Source organism: Schistocerca gregaria, chromosome 4 (assembly GCF_023897955.1).
Source record: "Schistocerca gregaria isolate iqSchGreg1 chromosome 4, iqSchGreg1.2, whole genome shotgun sequence".
Lineage (NCBI taxonomy): Eukaryota > Metazoa > Arthropoda > Insecta > Orthoptera > Acrididae > Schistocerca > Schistocerca gregaria.
Window position 1 is genome coordinate 766,734,650 of NC_064923.1, and position 20,620 is coordinate 766,755,269.

The window sequence follows — 20,620 nt, forward strand, 5'->3', positions numbered from 1 at the left end:
AATTCTCAGATATGACAACTGACTTCGAGGATGTACATTTCTATTTATCTGGAATTAGGATAAATATGTGGTATGAGAAAAAAAGCAATTACAGAAATAGACTGATAAGAAACAAAAAAAACACGGAATTTTTCCGAGTGTCGCCCTTTGTACCATGATCACCTAAGAGAACAAATATTTAGCTGTTGATATTGTTTCAGATGTGTACAAATATTCATGAGAAACAGAGGACTCGTAATTCTACCTAACTTCTACTACCATTTTAGGATCGGATTAGCACATAATTTGGGATAGTATGTGAAGATCGCATATGTTTGACAATGTAGTTTTGTATGAACTATTGTTTCACATTTGTCAGTGTAATACGTACATATTTTGATGCTGTTACATGAAAACTTAGCGTCACTATTGGTTGTTCACGTCGCTGTCTGCCTTCTGTAGCATAAGTATACTCTTTACACAGATTTTTGTGAAGGGAAACCGCTATGAAATCTCATGTGCTTGTGTCGTATAAAAAATGAAATAAGACAATCAACCAGTAACTGAATCTCCATCTTCAGTATTTCATTTTTTTTCCAAATTTCTCTGGCAAACAGCTGTTACTTTGAAGTTTACTCCTTTAAAACGGTGCAATTTTACTTATGTTCTCTTAATGGTGAGTGATTTTCTTCCGTCTTTGATGGGTTTCATGCGGCCACAACAACATCACCGTGCACAGTAATGTTACAGCTACTATATTTACTATACACTCATCTCCATACAATGATAATGCTGTAATAACGTGAACAACACCACAAACAAATACACTTTCACAAACCATCGCGAGAACCTAAGCAATACACACCTCTTAAAAGAAGTACTCCAGAAATATCGCTGACGTCAAACTTTAGAAAAGATAAATAAATGAATAAAACTGTGCTGCGCATGCGAGAAAATCACTTAAACAGTTGGAAGTTCTGGTACCTAAGTAAAAACTAATCTTCTGACGGTTGTGTAACAACAAGAGCAACAATCTGGGTAAAAGTGTGGAATGATGCAAAGTGGTATAGTGAACCCGAAGTAATATTTGATTTTTCCATGGACATGCTACAGACCTTCTACTGTTCTTAATTTATACAGAGTATTTCACATTGTCTATTAAAGGCGTCTAGCAGCTGTAGAGGGATATCTGCAGATCAAGTTTCGATAAGGTACCCATTCCTGGAAAAGTGTACTTTGAATGTAAAACACTGTTAAAGATCGGATCACTTTCAAACCTCCCGCTTCAGTGTAAGCACACGAACTGAAGACACGCCACTGTCGTAGTTATGACATCACTCACCATTTCGTCCGACTGCAACAACGGGTGTGAGGATTTAGGAAGTTCGCAACAAGAGGTTTCACTATGGGCTCCACGGACGCGCCCTTCGTCACATAAAACAGAACCCGGCGACGACTATTCCCCAAGCTATGGAGTGCTATAGAGAACTCAGGTCACAACTCGCTGTCTCTGCTGTTTCTTTACTGCGAAATAGGAGATTTGCAAATGACCCAATCTTCAAACACATAAGGGGGCGATCAAACAGTTTCGATTCGGAGGCCGTACAGTCCAGAATCGACATTCCAATCAGACAAAATCGCGGTGAGAAAATCACCCCGCCGACACACCGTGATGAAGATACCCGTTTGGATAAACAAGTTGTCCTGTTGTGAGAAAACGTCCTCCACATCGTCGTCCGACATGAATCGTCCAGCCTTAAGGGCCTTTTTTCAGAGACCAAAGGCCTTATAATCGCGTGGGAACGGATCAAGACTGTACATCAGGTGCACAAGTGTCTCCCAGTTGAGTTAGCGTCAACTCCTCCCTCCCTCCGAGATCTGCCGGCGTCTAGTGTCGAATCGCGACCAGCGAGGAATTTGGCGCACAGTTCCACAACGGCGGTATTCAGCAGACGTGCTGCCCCGTACACATTCTTCATTCTCCGACGGATGTCTACCGGCGTTTGTCCTTCGGTAGCCAAGAAAACAGTAACAGCACGCTGATCCTGTCTGGAAGCATTATTCTGGTAATAACGTCACTGTAGTTCACGTTTCCGCATTTACTGCAAGCGCGTCATAAAGACGCGAATTCCACACTTGTTCCTTCCCTACATGTTGGTGCTTATATCCCCGCATCGGAGTCGCGCTACATTGCATACTCTTACACACTGCAGCAACACCGTCAAACGGAAAATTTTTGTTCGCCATTGTGAAATACATTTCCAAACGTAGGTTCCTTATAAAAATTTTAAATTTCATTAACTTTCGATTGCACAATAATTAACACAAATTTAAAGGTTGTCGATTCAACTAAAAACCCGTGATACAGTTAAAACACCTTGATTTGGAAAAATGGCGTAGAAAGTAATGTGGGGAAGACGAACCAAAGACTGCGTTTTATTCGCAGAACACTGCGAAAATCAACAGGTCTACTAAGGAAACTGCCTGCACTAAGCTTGTCCGTCATCCCGTGGAATATTACTACGCGATATTGGTTGCTTACCAGACTGGATTGATAGAAGTCATCGAACAAGTTGGAGAAGTGTATTTCGTTTTGTGTTATCGCGTGATATGGAGTGGGGGGGGGGGGCTTGGGGGTAGGGGGGATAAGTGTCACGAATGATTTATGCAAGATGTCTGTATGATGTGATAAATGGCAAGCACTGCAAAAAAAGCGTGAGCTCCTCCCCATGAGTACTAAAACGAATCCGTTAAATTTCGGTGACGCGATAAACAATACAAACATAAAGACTGTCGGTTCAACAAAATACTCCGGGATTACGATTACGAATAACTTAAACTGCAGCCATCACATAGAATACATTGTGGGGAATGATGCGTTTTAATTGACAGAACGCTTATTTATTTATTTAACCTGGCAAGATTAGGGCCATCAGGCCCTCTCTTACATCTAACCAGGCATTCTACTTATTTTACATTCATATGTTTTAGTAGGCATGTTAAACTACATCTAATAGAAAAAGTGAGATAAACAATTAGAAAGGTACACCTCGAAAAATACATTATGGAAGAGAAAGATTTTAGATAGGAGTGCTGGCAGCAGGGAGTATAAGGGAGACTCATGGTGAAGGGAGGAGAAGAATAGAGAGACATAATGAAACATAATTAACGAAATATAAAGGAAAAGAAGACTGCGTGGCTAATAGAGATAGATGAAGAGGAAGGCATCTCAGGAGCAAGATAGGAGACGCTAGCTTTGCTATTTGACAGATGAGAGGATTGGCCTTGCACACTAATTTTGTGAAGAATTTTATGCGGATGATAGTAGGAAATGCTTCAGCTTCTTCTTAAAAGCAACAGGAGATTGAATTTTCCTCAAGGTAAGGGGCAGTTTGTTCCAGAGGCGAACAGCGGCAACTGAGAAGGAGTTTGCAAAAGTTTTTGTTTTGTGAGTGGGCACAGTTAGGATACCAGATAAGAGTGACCTCGTGTTTCGATTATGATGGCATGACAGGTTTTTAATCTCTGAAGCAAGGTACTGGGGTGCTTGCGCGACGAGGAGTCGGTGAAGTAGACATAGAGTGTGGTAGTCACGCAGTTTGTCCGGCCTCAGCCACCCTAGCTCGGAGTATGAAGCACTAACATGATCATATCGGCGAATGTTGCAGGTGTAACGCACAAAGGCATTCATGGTTAGCTCTAGCCGTCTTTTGTTTTCACTACTCATGCCTTGTTGAATCACATCACAATAGTGGAGGTTCGGTAGAACGCGTGCTTGCACGAGCTGGCGTTTCAAGTCCTGTGGAAATATGTTCCGAAACTTTTTGAGAGCATAGAGACAAGCAGACGTCTTTCGGCACACTGCGACTGTACTCTCCGCCCTGTTGAGATGCTCGTCCAAAGTTACACCCAAGTTCTTCACTGTTTTCTGATATGGTATTGGAGTACCGTCGAGCAGAATAGGAGGTAGCCGTTCGCGGAAATCTGAACTTATTAATTTCTGATGGGCTATTAAGATTACTTGCGTCTTTTTTGCATTTAATTTAAGCCCCAGGTGTACTAAAGTGATTGCCTACACTACGCTTGTCCGTCCTCTTCTGGAGTATTGCTGGATCCTTTCCAGAAGGGACTGGCGGCGGGCATCGATGAAGCACAAACAGGGAGCTCGTATTGTGATACGATACGCGAGCTGGAGTGGCAACCATTATAAGAAACCAGTTCTTGGCTGAGGCGGCATCTTTTCACGAAATTTCAATCTCCAACTTTCTCCTCTGGATGCGGAAATATTTTGTTGACAGCCCCTACATAGGGAGAAATGATCATCGTAAATAAAATAAGAGAAATCAGAGTTTCCATGAAATGCTGCAGGTGTTCGTTTCTCCTACGTACTACTCGATACTAGAAGGTCAAGAAATAGGAAGTATGGAGCCACTGTCAAACATGTAACTGTCATTTGCAGAGTAATGATGGAGATATTGCAAATGGTCAAAACATTTCAAACGAATCGCAATACTTATGAAGTACATTGGATTATCTAGGCAATATTCATGTATAGCTGTATCTTCGATAATGCTTCTCAGATACTTCTCTTAACTGTTGCTTTCTAGATTTCTGTTGCTCTTGCAGAAGAGTAGAGGGTTCCTATTTTTCTTGAAGGAATTTTCATATTGTCCCAGAATGTCCTTAATGACTACGGTTCATTCCATTCTGTACCTTTGAGACTTGATCTTATGTACTTACCTTCGCACAGGTAAGTCGCAGGTATGAATGAAGAGATCTGCAGTTGTTGTAGTATCACTAGTGGAGTTGCAACATTACAGTTTCTTCTCTTCTGTGAATAGTGAAGTTAGACTGGTAGCAGGAAATAGAATATGGAAAACACGTTCAGTTTCGTCTCATTACTCCATCTTATTGCATGTTTGGCTTACAGTACAGAGCATAACGTAGTTTAAACTGACAAAATCCTCAAACGAGGCGCTTACAGCTTACTAGCAGAATTAAACTGTAAATTTTTATTCATAAACGTTGCTTGTGTCTTCTGAAGTCGTTCTTCAGCACATGCACCAGCATTTTGTGATAACGTCACAGTTGTCACTGTTTCGAAAAAGGCATTGTGTTCTTTAGTACCACGTAATTAGATTATATAGCAGATACAAAGTCTGAGCTATATACCAAACTCCAAAGACGATACAAGTGGATCAGCGATCAGTCACCCACTGATTGTCGAGTATCAGTGTTATGAATGACAGCACCCAAAAATGTCACACGCAGATATGTCGAAATTGGGCCAGGGTGGCTGTTTACATGATTTGTTCACAACAATGAGAGAAGCAATGAGCTGGAAGTCAATAGACCTAAAGTCTGAGAAGTATCCAATAGAGAAATTTTGTTGTTACAGGTGATGTTGACAGTAGTTTGAATGATTCTGAGTACTGACGATAGGTGCTATGAACTGGATCTGAATGGAAGTAGCGTAACAAATTAGAATAAATTTACTTGGAGGAATGGCGTTTGAACGCAGCAGTGGCCTCGAACGTCGTAATGATGAGAAAAACCCTATCAATCAAGCAACTACACAAGCGTATTTTCCCGTGATATGTTTATCATTATCAAACAATGCAGAACTGATGGAACAGAAATATTCTGTACAATTCAGACCTTTTACTGCAAGTAACCCCGGGAAGACAGGTGCAATGTTCATGTTAATGGACGTCGTCTACCGAAATCAATTCTGCGAATGAGGTCGTTTTGGACTACACGTCGACAATTTCTGTCAAACAGGTTGTATGAATACAACCATAGTGTGGTTGGCATGAGACAGATAACTGGAATGTTCTCAAATATGGGTTGATCTGTGTCCTAAGTGTTAATATTCACTTCAGAACATTCACGAAATTATTGTACGCAACAGACGTGCCACAAACCATATGTTGAAATTATTGTCGAATGAAATGTGACTGTCTAAACGAAAAAAAAACCGCAACTGTTTGTCATGGAGATTATAGAATTACCTATAGTGGTACATTATCTAGAAGAAAAAAAACATTGCATACAGAAGTAAAAGATCGACATTCGTAAGTATATTTTAAAGCTACGAGTGAACTAAGAAGCCATAAACAGAAACGTCACCCAAGGTTCGATAGAAAACCATATTTTTACTGAATGTGTCTTGTATCTTGGCTGTAGTTGGGTATAGCTCCTAGCGGGGATGCACACCAATGAAACAGGTTCAAGGGCCTTTTCTGCGATGGAAAATTTAGTGACCCTCTGTTGATAAAGTATGACGCGAGCCGACTCAGAATTGTGTACGGTCTATGACAAATTTTTATCGTTCTCCATGTGAGAGATATACGAGTTACGTGCTGTAGTAAAGAAGAAGAAGGTAGGGAGGTACTACACAATACGAATTATAGAAATTCTGACAAACAATTTACGTGCCAATGTGGTCCTTAAAATTAAAAAGAACAATGTTGTTAACTGTGAGGCCACTCCTTAAAATATGCTGCAGAAGTCATATAACTGAAGCTGGATAAAAAAGAACTGTAACTGTTAGCAAGCTCTGAAATGCCTGTTTATGCTGTATGTTTTAACAAAGAGTAACCGTCGAGCAAGAGCTGATACGACTGTAAACTTGTATGTTACTTGTTGGTTGCTGAACGTAGGTTCGGAAGATGACAGTCGAACAGCTTCTCAAACCGTTCTACGAAGCTGAGAATGAAGAAGTATGAAGAGTGACGCATGACTGTTACTCTGTGAACTCCATCTACTTGCTTAGATTATCTGCATGAGGTAGCGAAATTAGAGCCTGCCTACCAAGAAAGTAATGGAACAATCTCGCTGTAGATGGGTGTCGGAGATGAACGGTTCAGCACCACTGTAGTTTCAAGAGTGTGTAGTAGAAACGTGTGTAACAACTGTAGTTGGTCAACAATCGTCAATACCGGCGAACAGTTCAAGGACTTTGCCGAACAGCACGGTCACTTATTTGTTAGGCTCGTGTTTGACACCGTGCTACGTGCTGTTGTGTGTGTCTCGCTCGACTGTCCTTCAGACTACCACTGAACAGCTTGTCCCGCGATTTGCAGGCCTCGACACGTCAGCCCCGGGGAGGGCTCGGCTCCGCTGAGCGGCTGGCGGCGGCTACTGCTCGGCCATGGCGGCCTCCTCTCCGCAGAAGTAGGACGTGTGCATCGAGTAGAGCCTGTCGATGGGGTTGAGGCCCTGCGGCGGCAGGAAGAGCGGCTGCCCCTGGGGGTGGAGGTGCGGCTGGTGGCTCTGCGGGTGCGGTGCCCCGTAGCCCGCGAAGCCCAGCGACAGGTAGCTGCCGCCCCCGCCGCCCCCGCCGCCCCCGGCCCCGTTACTACTGGCCACTCCGCCTCCGCCGTCGCCGCCCCCGGGGCCGGACAGGTCCAGTTTCTCGTGGCCACCAGCGCCCGTCACTCCTGGAGACAGCACAACACTGCACAAACACGGAAACAAACAAGATATGCTTAATAAACCTATCGTGTTTACTAAGCGAATAACACTATACATTGCTAACTCCACAGACTAGGCATTTATATATTTTAAACCAATATTTCATCAAAGGTGGACATACTTGTTGATAGCATATTATGCTTACTTGTAGAGAACTAGTTGTCAAATTCGACATTTCCCGGCTATACCTTTTTACAATTTTCTACACACATCAAAAAAAGTTTCGCACCACTCCGGTTCCCAGAACTCCTGAAGATAGACGTTGACTGTAGATATTGTATCACAGACACAGTCCCTTTGACTGCCAAGAGCTGTCACTAAACCAAGATGTAAACAACCATGTATGAGCAGCGTCTATTAGACAGAGTCGGTCCGACAGCCGATCAGTTCCAGTCATTCCACCAGGAAGGAGGTACACAGTTCGTCTGTAGGTCAACAATTCCTAGACGGTCAATACTTCGGTTCGATCGCGTCCGCATTCTTACATTGTGCCAGGAAGAGCTCTCAACAAGGGAAGTGTCCAGGCGTCTCGGAGTGAACCAAAGCGATGTTGTTCGAACGTGGAGGAGATACAGGAAGACAGGGAACGTCGATGACATGTCTCGCTCAGGCCACCAAGGGCTACTACTGCAGTGGTTGATAGCTTCCTACGAATTATGCCTCGGGGGAACAAAGACAGCAACACCACCATGTTGAATAATGCTTTACGTGCAACCGAAGGACGTGGTGTTAGGACTCAAACTGTGCGCAGTAGGCTGCATGATGCTCAAATTCACTCCCAACGTACATGGCGAGGTCCATCTTTGCAACCACGACACAATGCAGCGTGGTACAGATGGGCCCATCATGCCGAATGGACTGCTCAGGATTGGCATCACGTGCTTTCCACCGATGAGTGTCGCATATGCCTTCAACTAGACAATCGTCGGAGACGTGATTGGAGGCAACCCGGTCAGGCTGAACGTCTTAGACACATTGACTAGCGAGTGCAGGAAGGTTGAGGTTCCCTGCTGTTTTGGGGTGGCATTATGTGGGGCCGACGTACGCCGTTGGTGGTCATGGAAGGCGCCGTAACGGCTGTACGATACGTGAATGCTATCCTCCGACCGCTAGTGCAACCTAATCGGCAGCATATTGACGAGCCATTCATCTTCATGGACGACAATTCGGGCCCCATTCGTGCGCATCTCGTGAATGACTTCCTTCAGGATAACTACATCGCTCGACTAGAGTGGCCAGCACGTTCTCCATACATGAACCGTATCGAACATAACCGGGGAAGACTGAAAAATCTGTTCATGGACGATGTGACCCACCAACCACTCTCAGGGATCTACACCGAATGACCGATGAGCAGTGGGACAATCTGGACCAACAGTGCCTTGATTAACTCGTGGATAGTATGCCACGACGAATACAGGTATGCATCAATGCAAGAGGACGTGCTACTGGTATTGAAGGTACCGATGTGTACAGCAGTCTGGACTACCACCTCTGAAGGTCTCGATGTATGGTGGTACAAAATGCTATGTGTGGTTTTCATGGGAAATAAAAAGGACGGAAATAATGTTTATGTTGCTCTCTATTCCAGTTTTCTGTACAGGTTCCAGAACTCACGGAACCGTGGTGATATATGTATGTGTTCGTGACGTCATTTCGAAAAAAAAAATCATTTCCGTGTAATCGTAAATATACCTTTGAAATTATGAAACAGTTTTACAAAGTTCCTGGACAGTTTCTGCACTCTGTACAAAGCTGCTTCATATGTCTACAACACGATTTTGTGAACGTCTCTATGACAACGCCTCTTCATAGCTCTTTAGACAGCTTTTGTTTTCGCCTACAGAGCTTTATGCTTCGCAGTTAAAAGGTGTCAATAGCGCTGCCAGGTGTCGGCGATTTTCTTTAGTCAACTCGATTGTAGGGGTGACTTAGTAGTAAAGAATAAAAGCAATAAAACGTCATGCATGATGCGACATTTTTCACGATTTCCCGCATATATAATGCGTCGTACAATGAACTATTTCTGTAGGTACATTCAGCAGCATACAGTATGTGATCAAAAGTATCCGGACAACTCCCCCCCCCCCAAAAAAAAACATAAGTTTTTCATATTAGGTGCATTGGGCTGCCACCTACTGCCACGTACCCCATATCAACGACCTCGGTAATCATTAGACATCGTGAGAGAGCAGAATGGGGCGCTCCGCGGAACTCACTGACTTCGAACGTGGTCAGGTGACTGGACGTCACTTCCGACATACATCTGCACGCGAGATTTCCGCACTCCTAAACATGCCTAACTGCACTGTTTCCGATGTGGTAGTGTAGTGGAAACGTGAAGGGACACGTACAGCACAGAAGCGTACAGGCCGACGTCGTCTGTTGACTGAAGGAGACCGTCAGCAGTTGAAGAGGGTCGTAATGTGTAATAAGCAGACATCTATCCAGACCACCACACAGGCGTTCCAAACTGCATCAGGATCCGCTGCAAATACTATGAGAGTCAGACGGGAGGTGCGAGAACTTGGATTTCATGGTCGAGTGGCTCCTCATAAGCCACACATCACGCCGGTAAATGCCAAACGACGCCTCGCTTGGTGCAAGGAGCGTAAACATTGGACGACTGAAGAGTGAGAAAACGTTGCGTGGAGTGACGAATCACGGTACACAATGTGGCGGTCCGATGGCAGGGTGTGGGTATGACGAATGCCCGGTGAACGTCATCTGCCAGCGTGTGTAGTGCCAATTGTAAAATTCGGAGGCGGTGGTGTTATGGTGTGGTCATGTTTTTATGGAAAGGGCTTGCACCCCTTGTTGTTTTGCGTGGCACTATCACAGCACAGGCCTACATTGATGTTTTAAGCACCTCCTTGCTTCCCACTGTTGAAGAGCAATTCGGGCATGGCGTATACATCTTTCAACACGATCGAACAGCTGTTCATAATGCAAGGCCTGAGGCGGAGTGGTTACACGACGATAACGTCCCTGTAATGGACTGACCTGAATCCTACAGAACATCTTTGGGATGTTTTGGAACGTCGACTTCGTGCCAGGCCTCACCGACCGACATCGATACCAGTCCTCAGTTCAGGACTCCGTGAAGAATGGGCTGCCATTCCACATGAAACGTATGCCTGCGAAAGTGGAAGCTGTCATTAAGGCTAAGGGTTGGCCAACACCGTATTGAATTCCAGCATTACCGATGGAGGGCTCTTCAGTCCGAAACCGTGTTGCTGCTACGGTTGCAGGTTCGAATCCTGCCTCGGGCATGGATGTGTGTGATGTCCTTACGTTAGTTAGGTTTAAGTAGTTCTAAATATAGGGGACTGATGACCTCAAATGTTAAATCCTATAGTGTTTAGAGACATTTGAACCGTCCGAACCGATGGAGGGAGCCAGGAACTTGTAACTGATTTTGAGCCAGGTGTCCGATACATTTGATCACATAGTGTATGTCTACAAAATGCGTGGCGAATAGAGTCAGTAGCAAAGTAGTAGTGCCAATCAGTCACAATGCAACAGTTTTTCACGCATCTCAATGCTTATGACGTCATATCTCATGAAATACGGCTGGTACCATGATGTAACAGTGCACTTATGGTATATGTCGATACTGTTTGCGAAATTCATTGCAAATAGAGTTAGTAGCACAGAAGTAATAAATTAAAACGTCATGGATGATGTGGCACTTTCTCAAGCATCTCAGTGTTAATGACATCATACCTCCTGAATTATGATACGTATGTGATTCTTACTTCCACAGAAATTGTTGCCTGACATTAAAGGATATGGGTACTAAGTTTTCTTGAAATTCATCCAGGAGTTGAGGAGGAGAGGTGCAAGATACATGTAGACTAGATGATGATGATGAAGTCCCATACTCCTTCACAGAGCGTAGGGGAACGACGCGGGAGACCCGCGCCGCCGTACTGGGCAGGGTCCTAGTGGAGGTGGTTTGACTTTGCCTTCCTCCGACCGTAATGGGGATGAATGATGACAACAACACAAAGTCATCTCGAGGCAGGTGGAAATCCCTGACCCCGCCTTAAATCGAACCCGGGACACCGTGCTCAGGAAGCAAAGGGTACACTTATTTTCCTTTTGTCGATCGCTGATTTATTATCACAGACAGAACGGTTTCTGGCATTGTCATCCATCTTTTGATCATTTTTCGTAGTTGCACAGTAACTGTCACCGTGAAACTGATAATGAGCAGTTGCGATGAGAGATGAACTGAAGGTGAATGACACTGCTGTAAACCGTTCTGTTTGACATAATAAAAACAGTGATCGACGAACGGAAAATTAGTGTATTTTCTATATACATTTCAGTTTCTGGTAACTCAAATGATACCCTTCGTACTTACGACATGTTATCAAGTCATCATCAGGTATCTGAATGGATTAAAACAAGTTGACGAGTTACTATGAAACGTACTCATATTTTCTGTTTTTTTTTTTTATGTAGTAAGTCTAAGAGAGATATTCAAGAACTAGCTTTTAAACTGTAAGGCACTTCCAGGGGCAGATGTAGACTCTGACCACAATCTATTGGTTATGATCTGTAGATTAAAACTGAAGAAACTGCAAAAAGGTGGGAATTTGAGGAGATGGGACGTGGATAAACTAAAAGAACCAGAGGTTGTACAGAGCTTCAGGGAGAGCATTAGGGAACGATTGACAAAAATGGGGGAAAGTAATACAGTAGATGAGAATGAGTAGCTCTGAGGGATGAAATAGTGAAGGTAGCAGAGGATCAATTAGGTAAAAAGATGAGGGCTAATAGAAATCCTTCGGTAACAAAAGAAATATTGAATTTAAATGATCAAAGGAGGAAACATAAAAATGCAGTAAATGAAGCAGGCAAAAAGGAATACAAACGTCTCAAAAATGAGATCGACAGGAAGTGCAAAATGGCTAAGCAGGGATGGGTAGAGGACAAATATAAGGATGTACAAGCGCATATCACTAGGTGTAAGATAGATACTTCCTACAGGAAAGTTAGACACCTTTGGAGAAAAGAGAACCACTTTCATGAATATCAAGAGCTCAGATGGAAACCCAGTTCTAAGCAAAGAAGGGAAAGGAGAAAGGTGGAAGGAGAATATAGAGAGACTATACAAAGGCGATGTTCTTGAGGACAATATTATAGAAATGAAAGAGAATGTAGATGAAGATAAAATGGAAGTTATGATACTGTGTGAAGAGTTTAACAGAGCACTGAATTACCTGAGTCGAAACAACGCCCCCGGAGTAGACAACATTCCATTGGAACTACTGACGGCCTTGGGAGAGCCAGTCCTGACAAAACTCTACCATCTGGTGAGCAATATGTATGAGACAGGCGAAATACCCTCAGACTTCAAGAAGAATATAATAATTCCAATCCCAAAGAAAGCAGGTGTTGACAGATGTGAGAATTACCGAACTATCAGTTTAATAAGTCACAGCTGCAAAATACTAACGCGAATTCTTTACAGACGAATGGAAAAACTAGTAGAAGCCGACCTCGGGGAAGATCAGTTTGAATTCCGTAGAAATGTCGGAACACGTGAGGCAATACTGACCCTACGACTTGTCTTGGAATATAGATTAAGGGAAGGCAACCCTACGTTTCTAGCATTTGTAGACTTAGAGAAAGCTTTTGACAATGTTGACTGGAATACTCTCTTTCAAATTCTGAATGTGGCATGGGTAAAATACAGGGAGCGAAAGGCTATTTACAATTTGTACAGAAACCAGATGGCAGTTGTAAACGTCTAGGGGCATCAAATGGAAGAAGTGGTTGGAAAGGGAGCGATACAGGGTTTTAGCCTATCCCTGATGTTATTCAATCTGTATAATGAGCAAAAAGGAAAAGAAAGAAAAGAAAATTTCGGAGTAGGAAATAAAATCCATGGAGAAGAAATAAAAACTTTGAGGTTCGGCGATAACATTGTAATTCTGTCAGAGACAGCAAAGGGCCTGAAAGAGCAGCTGAACGGAATGGACAGTGTCTTGAATGGATGATATAAGATGGACATTAACAAAGGCAAAACGAGAATAATGGACTGTAGTCGAATTAAACCGGGTGATGCTGCGGGAATTAGATTGGGAAATGAGACGCTTAAAGTAGTAAACGAGTTCTGCTATTTGGGGAACAAAATAACTGATGATGGTCGAAGTAGAGAGGATATAAAATGTAGACTGGCAATGGCATGGAAAGCGTTTCTGAAGAAGAGAAATTTGTTCAAAAATGTTCAAATGTGTGTGAAATCTTATGGGACTTAACTGTTAAAGTCATCAGTTCCTAAGCTTACACATTACTTAACCTAAATTATACTAAGGACAAAACACAGACCCATGCCCGAGGGAGGACTCGAACCTCCGCCGGGACCAGCCGCACAGCTCATGACTGCAGCGCCTTAGACCGCCTAATGCCGCGCGGCAGAAATTTGTTAACATCGAGTATGGATTGAAGTGTCAGGAAGTCGTTTCTGAAAGTATTTGTATGGAGTGTAGCCTTGTATGGAAGTGAAACGTGGACGATAAATAGTTTAGACAAGAAGAGAATAGAAGATTTCGAAATGTGGTGCTACAGAAGAGTGCTGAAGATGAGATGGGCAGATTACGTAACTAATGAGGAGGTACTGAATAGAATTGGGGAGAAGAGAAATTTGTGGCACAACTTGAGTAGAAGAAGGGATCGGTTGGGAGGGCATATTCTGAGGCATCAAGGGATCACCAATTTAGTATTGGAGGGCAGCGTGGAGGGTAAAAATCATAGTGGGAGACCAAGAGATGAATACGATAAACAGATTCAGAAAGATGTAGGTTGCAGTAAGTACTGGGAGATGAAGAAGGCTGCACAGAATAGAGCAGCATGGAGAGCTGCATCAAACCAGTCTCTGAACTGATGACTACAACAACAACAAGTCGAAACAGGTAATGATCATATTATGTTACCTGAACTTGAAAGATAAAATAAAACTGCACCTCATCCTCTGATACACTGCCGAAGACTAAAATTGTAGGTATTTGGGATGAAATCTGTTATACCGCCCGGCCACATTATTGTGACCTCTTGTCGAAACCGTGAATATCCACATTTTGCAGTGCGACCCGCTGCGAGACGTGTGGGAAGAGGTCGTGGATGGTAGCGATAGTAGTGTGGAGCCACGCCGACTGCAGAGCCGCGGCCAGCTGCCCCAGGTTTCTCTGCTGAGGTTCCACGGCGCGAACACCCCGATCGCGGTGGTCCCACAGTTTCTCATTCGGGTTTATATCCTGGGTGTTTGGTGGCCAGGGGAGTACGGTAAACTCGTCGTGGTGCTCTTCGAACCACGGACGTACATTGGGGGCTGTGTGACACGTTTTGATAGATGCCATCGTGTTCAGGAAAAACAAGCTACATGTAGGGGTAGCTACGATTCTGAGTGGTAGATGTGTTGATCCATTGCGCTTCCATAATGAGGAGATTACTCACGAAATGCCACGAAAACACTCCGCTTCGTTCTCCGGCCTGGACCCGTTTGTGTTCAGACGTTTCGCGCCGTACACGCCAGTGGCCAGGTATCAGATGGAACATAAAACGTGATTCGTACGAAAACACGACCTGTCGCCGATCAGTGGACCTCCAGCTGTGGTACTGCCGTGCAAAGTCCAGCCTTCGTCGCCGATGAACGGCTGTCAACATTGGTGCATGAACCTGGTGCGTACTGCGGTGGCCCTTATGCAGCAACGTTCGCTGAGGAGACACTGCTCACCTGGGCCGTCAGTTGCTCAACACTTGTACGCCTGCTCTCCTGGACACATTTCTGTAGCAGTCGTCCACCAGTGTGATGTACGGCTCCTGGTCCACCACAGTTGCCTCGGCACCTGTTTTGGATAGCGCCATACTGCTATGCACAGTTTACTTTAACCACGGCGTCACTCGAATAGTTTGCAAACCTAGCCGTTTCGGATATGCTTCGATCCTTCGCCTGGAAGACAACGATGTTCAGTTTGGAAGTTAGAAAAATCGGTTCGTTTACGTTCTTTCACCTGCCGTCTGTGAGTGGTTGTTACACGTTGGCGCTGTGGTCACTTTAATGTGACTCGACCGTGTACATGGTTACATATACAAATGATTAGTAAAACCGCTCAAAGCAAATGGGAGCAACGTTAATCAAATTTTGAAAAAAAATGGCTCTGAGCGCTATGGGACTTAACTTTTGAGGTCATCAGTCCCCTAGAACTTAGAACTGCTTAAACCTAACTAACCTAAGGACATCACACACATCCATGCCCGAGGCAGGATTCGAGCCTGCGACCGTGGCGGTCGCTCGGTTCCAGAGTGTAGAGCCTGGAACCGCGCGGCCACTTCGGTCGGCTCCAAATTTTGAATCTAACGAAAATTTAGGTACCGGGTTCCTCGTTCAGTTATCACATTTGAATGCTTTCTGTATGTGAGAAGATAGTGTTACGTCTCCCCTAAGTAGGAGCAGCGTCTACCAATATGAGTAGGAGAGCGCTATGATCGTGGCCTATCGAGACTGCAGTTTAAAACGTGCGACATTACTGGCGTTAGTGGAGATTCCACGACTGATATGCAAATATCGAAACAGAAGATTTAGGAAGGGCATTCTCAGTGCCCCGCATGACAGCCCCCGAGATTGCAGCAGTGACGTTCGCTCGGACGTGCAGTATCGTACAGCCACAACACCTACTATGAATGTGGAAGTTGCCTTGTCTGAGTGAGGAACGAGGACACGGACAGTGGGACGACGTCTCGACCGCCACGGACTGTCAGCAAGGCCGCGACTGCTGTTGACAGAGAGAGGAGGAGGAGGAGGAGAGAGAGAGAGAGAGAGAGAGAGGGAGAGAGAGAGACAGCCGCTGGCAGTCAGTGGCGCGCCCAACAAGTCTGGACAGTGGAGTGACACCACCTGGTCATTTCAGACGAGTCCCGGTTCTGCGCATGTGTATTGAGACTCCGAGGAAAACGAATTTGCCGGATTTCTTTCTTCATCTTCATACGGACCCTGCTGATGATAATGATCATGTTTGGTTTGTAGGGCGCTCAGCTGCGCGGTGATCAACGCCCGTGCAATGACCCAATCTTTACACAGTCCAATTTTAGCCACGTTCACTAATGATGATGATGATGTTGAAGATGAAATGATGGGGACAACACAAACGCCAGTCCCTGGGCACAGAAAATCCCAACCCGGCCAGGAATCGAACCCGGAACTTCGTGATTCAACGTGTCCTGATGGTACGAAGCGCTATGCATTACCCAACACCTACGGGTCGTGTAACTAGTAATTTGAACAGCAACCGTTACATTACCGATGTGTTACGGCCGGTGACTCTGCCCTACCTTCAAGGTCTTCATGCCGCCTTTCAGCAAGATAATGCAACACAGTGTCTTCACCAACCTGTCCTGAACGACCTGGATACACAGGGTGTCCCTCTGCTTGCCCCAGTCAGCACGTTCTCCAGGTCTCTAGTATAGTGACCGACAGTACTCCAGAGACGTCACGATTGAAGAGCGCTGGCGTCGAGTTGGAGCAGCAGGACTTACGAAACCGAGTCTGTCAGTCGAGCTCAGTTCGACTAGGTGCTCAAGCGGCTTAGATCCGCTGCTGCTGCCCAGGGTGACCTAATGCGAGGGCCACGGTTCCACTAGTACGAATTCTGCATATATATATATATATATATATATATATATATATATATATATATATATATATGTGTGTGTGTGTGTGTGTGTTGTCTTAGAGCTCTTTCGATAGTTCGTTCATAGGAAGCTTTTGTTCATTTACTTGCTCTTAGACATAACTGCCGCACAAAAGTAGTTGAGGGAAGACGTATAGAAGCCAGATCTCTCGACGAAGCATGGAGCAAAGCGAGGTTACTGGTAGCTGCTTGTACGACCACGCCAAGGAACGGAACATATGACGACCCTCTGTATTTATTATGAAACGGTTTCTTCGTAAATGGTGAACCTTTCTGAATACCTATTCTGCCGCAATGACCGCACCATGTGCATCAAACTATTCAGTGAACAACAAGGATTAATGATGAAGCTACTGTGCTACGTGCTGTACATTGATTGCGAATATACACTACTGGCCATTAAAAATGCTACACCTCGAAGATGACGTGCTACAAACGCGAAATTTAACCGACAGGAAGAAGACGATGTGATATGCAAATGATTAGCTAGCTTTTCAGAGCATTCCCACAAGGTTGGCGCCGCCCAAAAGGGCGAAAGTGTTGCTGGTCCAGGGGTTTAAGCACGAACTGATTTCTTGATTAGGTCTCATAAATGTTCGATGGGATTCATATTGGGCAATCTGGGTGGGCAGATCATTCGTTAAAATTGTCCAGAATGTTCTTGAAACCAACCGTTAACAATTGTGGCTCGGTGACATGGCACATTGTCATCCATAAAATTTCCATTCAATAATGGCTGCAAGTGGTCTCGACTAGCCGAACATAATCATTTTCAGTCAATGATCGGTTCAGTTGGACCAGGGGACCCAGTCTATTACAAATAAACACAGCCCACGCCATTATGGTGGTTGTTGGGATGTTTAAGGGGGACTAAACAGCTAAGGTCATCAGTCCCCCAACGCCATTATGGATCCATGGCCAACTTGCACAGTGCCTTCTTGACAACTTTGGTCCATGGCTTCGTGGGGTCTGCAACATACTCGCACACTACCGTCTTACCAATTGAAATCGGGACACATCTGACCGCGCTACATTTTCCGAGTCATCTAAGGTCAACCGATATGGACACGAGCCCAGGAGAGGCGCTGCATGCGATGTCGTCCTGACAGCAAGAGCACTCGCATCGGGCGTCTGCTGCCATAGCCCATCAATGCCAAATTTCGCCGCACTCTCCCAACGGATACCTTCGTCCCGCGTCTCACATTTATTTCTGCGGTTACTTCACACAGCGTTCGTTGTCCTTTTGCAATGACATATCCGTGCAAACGCCGCTGCTCTCTGTCGTTAAGTGAAAGGTGTCGGCCACTGTGTTGATAGCGGTGAGAGCTAATGCTTGAAATGCGGTAGTCTCAACCCTTTCCTGAAACTGTGGAACTCGGAACCTTGAATCCCTAAAGATGCAAATGGAATGTCTCATGCCACTATCTCCAACTACCATTGCATGACGTCAGGGACCTTTTGACACGAATCATCTGAGTACAAATGACAGGTCCTCAAACGCAGTGCCGTCTTATATCTTGTGTACGAGATACTACCGCCATCTGTATACGTGGATATCTCTGTCCCCTTACCTCTGTCATCACAGTGTACGTAACACTAGCGGCCTGCCGTGTCTTTGCAGGAGCAGCAGTAAGTGCCCGTGGACCGGTGGCGTGTGTGAAGTAGCAGTAGTTTTGTTTATGGACCACTGTGTAGAGTTACAATTAGAATTCACAGAACAACGTTAGGTTAAAATGGTTCAAATGGCTCTGAGCACTATGAGACTTAACATCTGAGGTCATGAGTACCCTAGAACTTAGAACTACTTAAACCTAACTAACCTAAGGATATCACACGCACCCATGCCCGAGGCAGGATTCGAACCTCCGAACGTAGTGGTCACGCGGTTCCAGACTGTAGCGCCTAGAACCCCTTGCCACACCGGCCGGCACAACGTTAGGTAATTCCATCACTTTTATAAATATAACTTGAACGATGTACGCAGCACAAGCCAGGTAAGTTCTCGGGAATTACAAATGTTATCTGTTCCACATTTAATTGGTGTTGGGAGAGACACCTCGTATCAGCACTAACACTGGCGCCACCCTGTCTGTCCGACTGCGGTGCCAATTCATTTAGCGAGTTGGCGGGAGCTGCCACCAGCCTGGCGCTGCAGTCAGTCAGTCTCCTGTGGTCACCAACGTTGCGTGTGAATTAGCCTATTAGTGATAACCGAATCAAAATCTCTACAAACGCGCCACAGATAGGCCTGAACGTACACACCGAAATTATGGTAAGGGACTTATATATATATATATATATATATATATATATATATATATATGTGTGTGTGTGTGTGTGTAGAAGGTATGTTAACAGTGCGGTCGCAGGTTCGGGTCCTGCCTCGGGTATGGATGTGTGTGGTGTCCTTAGGTTAGTTAGGTTCAACTAGTTCTAAGTTCTAGGGGACTAATGACCTCAACAGTGGAGTCCCATAGTGCTCAGAGCCACTTGAATCATTTTTTTGTTAACAGTGCAGGAAAATTAAGTGATATTTGCGAATAGATATTAATGTCCACCGATACTGTTTCACTTTAAGTAGTAGAGCAGCACGCACTGCCTCTGTGTTGAAATGCTCCTTTCTACTTGAATTACATACCGAGCGAGGTGGTACAGCGGTTAGCATACTGGACTCCCATTCGAGAGGACGACCGTTTATACCCGCGTCCTGCCATCCTGATTCAGGTTTCCTGTGGTATCCCTAAATCGCTTTAGGCAAATGCCAGTTGGTTCCTTTCGAAGGGCACGGCCGACTTCCTTACCCATTTTTGTCTAATCCGACGGGACCGATGACCTCTCTGTTTGGTCCCCTTCCCAAATCAACCAAACAACCCTCTTGAAAAACACCGGCACCACACACTAAGACTGTAGTAATAAGGTAATGTCGCTTGGGAGGAGAGGGCTCGAAGAATCAATTAATTTCATATATCAGAAATGTATTAAGTTATTTAAGGAATAAAGCTGTCAAGTAGCATTGAGCTATATTCTATTTAAACTAACAAGTTACAAACATAAGTGCATTTCTCATGTGAAGCTTAAATTCATGTATTCCATGTATGAAGTGCTCAAACAGCATTTAATCTGTATAAGCTGTGTCAACATACATTAGCGCAAACCATTTCCGATGAGAATAAAAAAAATGGATCAAATGGCTCTGAGCACTATGGGACTCAACTGCTGTGGTCATCAGTCCCCTAGAACTTAGAACTACTTAAACCTAACTAACCTAAGGACATCACACACATCCATGCCCGAGGCAGGATTCGAACCTGCGACCGTAGCAGCAGCACGGTTCCGGACTGCGCTCCTAGAACCGCGAGACCACCGCGGCCGGCAGATGAGAATAGGTCGAGTTTGTACCGAGACCTTCTCATCTGAAATAGGCCATTACTAAGCAAAATCCTCTCTCTATATTACAAATTATT

At 44.7% G+C, this 20,620-nt stretch overlaps 1 protein-coding gene across 1 annotated transcript in view; it reads right to left on the reverse strand.

Moving 5' to 3' along the window:
* Window positions 1-4,873: 4,873 nt before the first annotated feature.
* LOC126267915 (LIM homeobox transcription factor 1-alpha-like) overlaps window positions 4,874-20,620 on the reverse strand; it is a 219,188-nt gene continuing 203,441 nt past the window's right edge. The window contains exon 7 of the mRNA XM_049973224.1: window positions 4,874-7,421. Within this exon, the coding sequence (XP_049829181.1) occupies window positions 7,120-7,421 (302 nt within the window). The 3' untranslated portion in view covers window positions 4,874-7,119. The remainder of the gene's footprint in view (window positions 7,422-20,620) is intronic.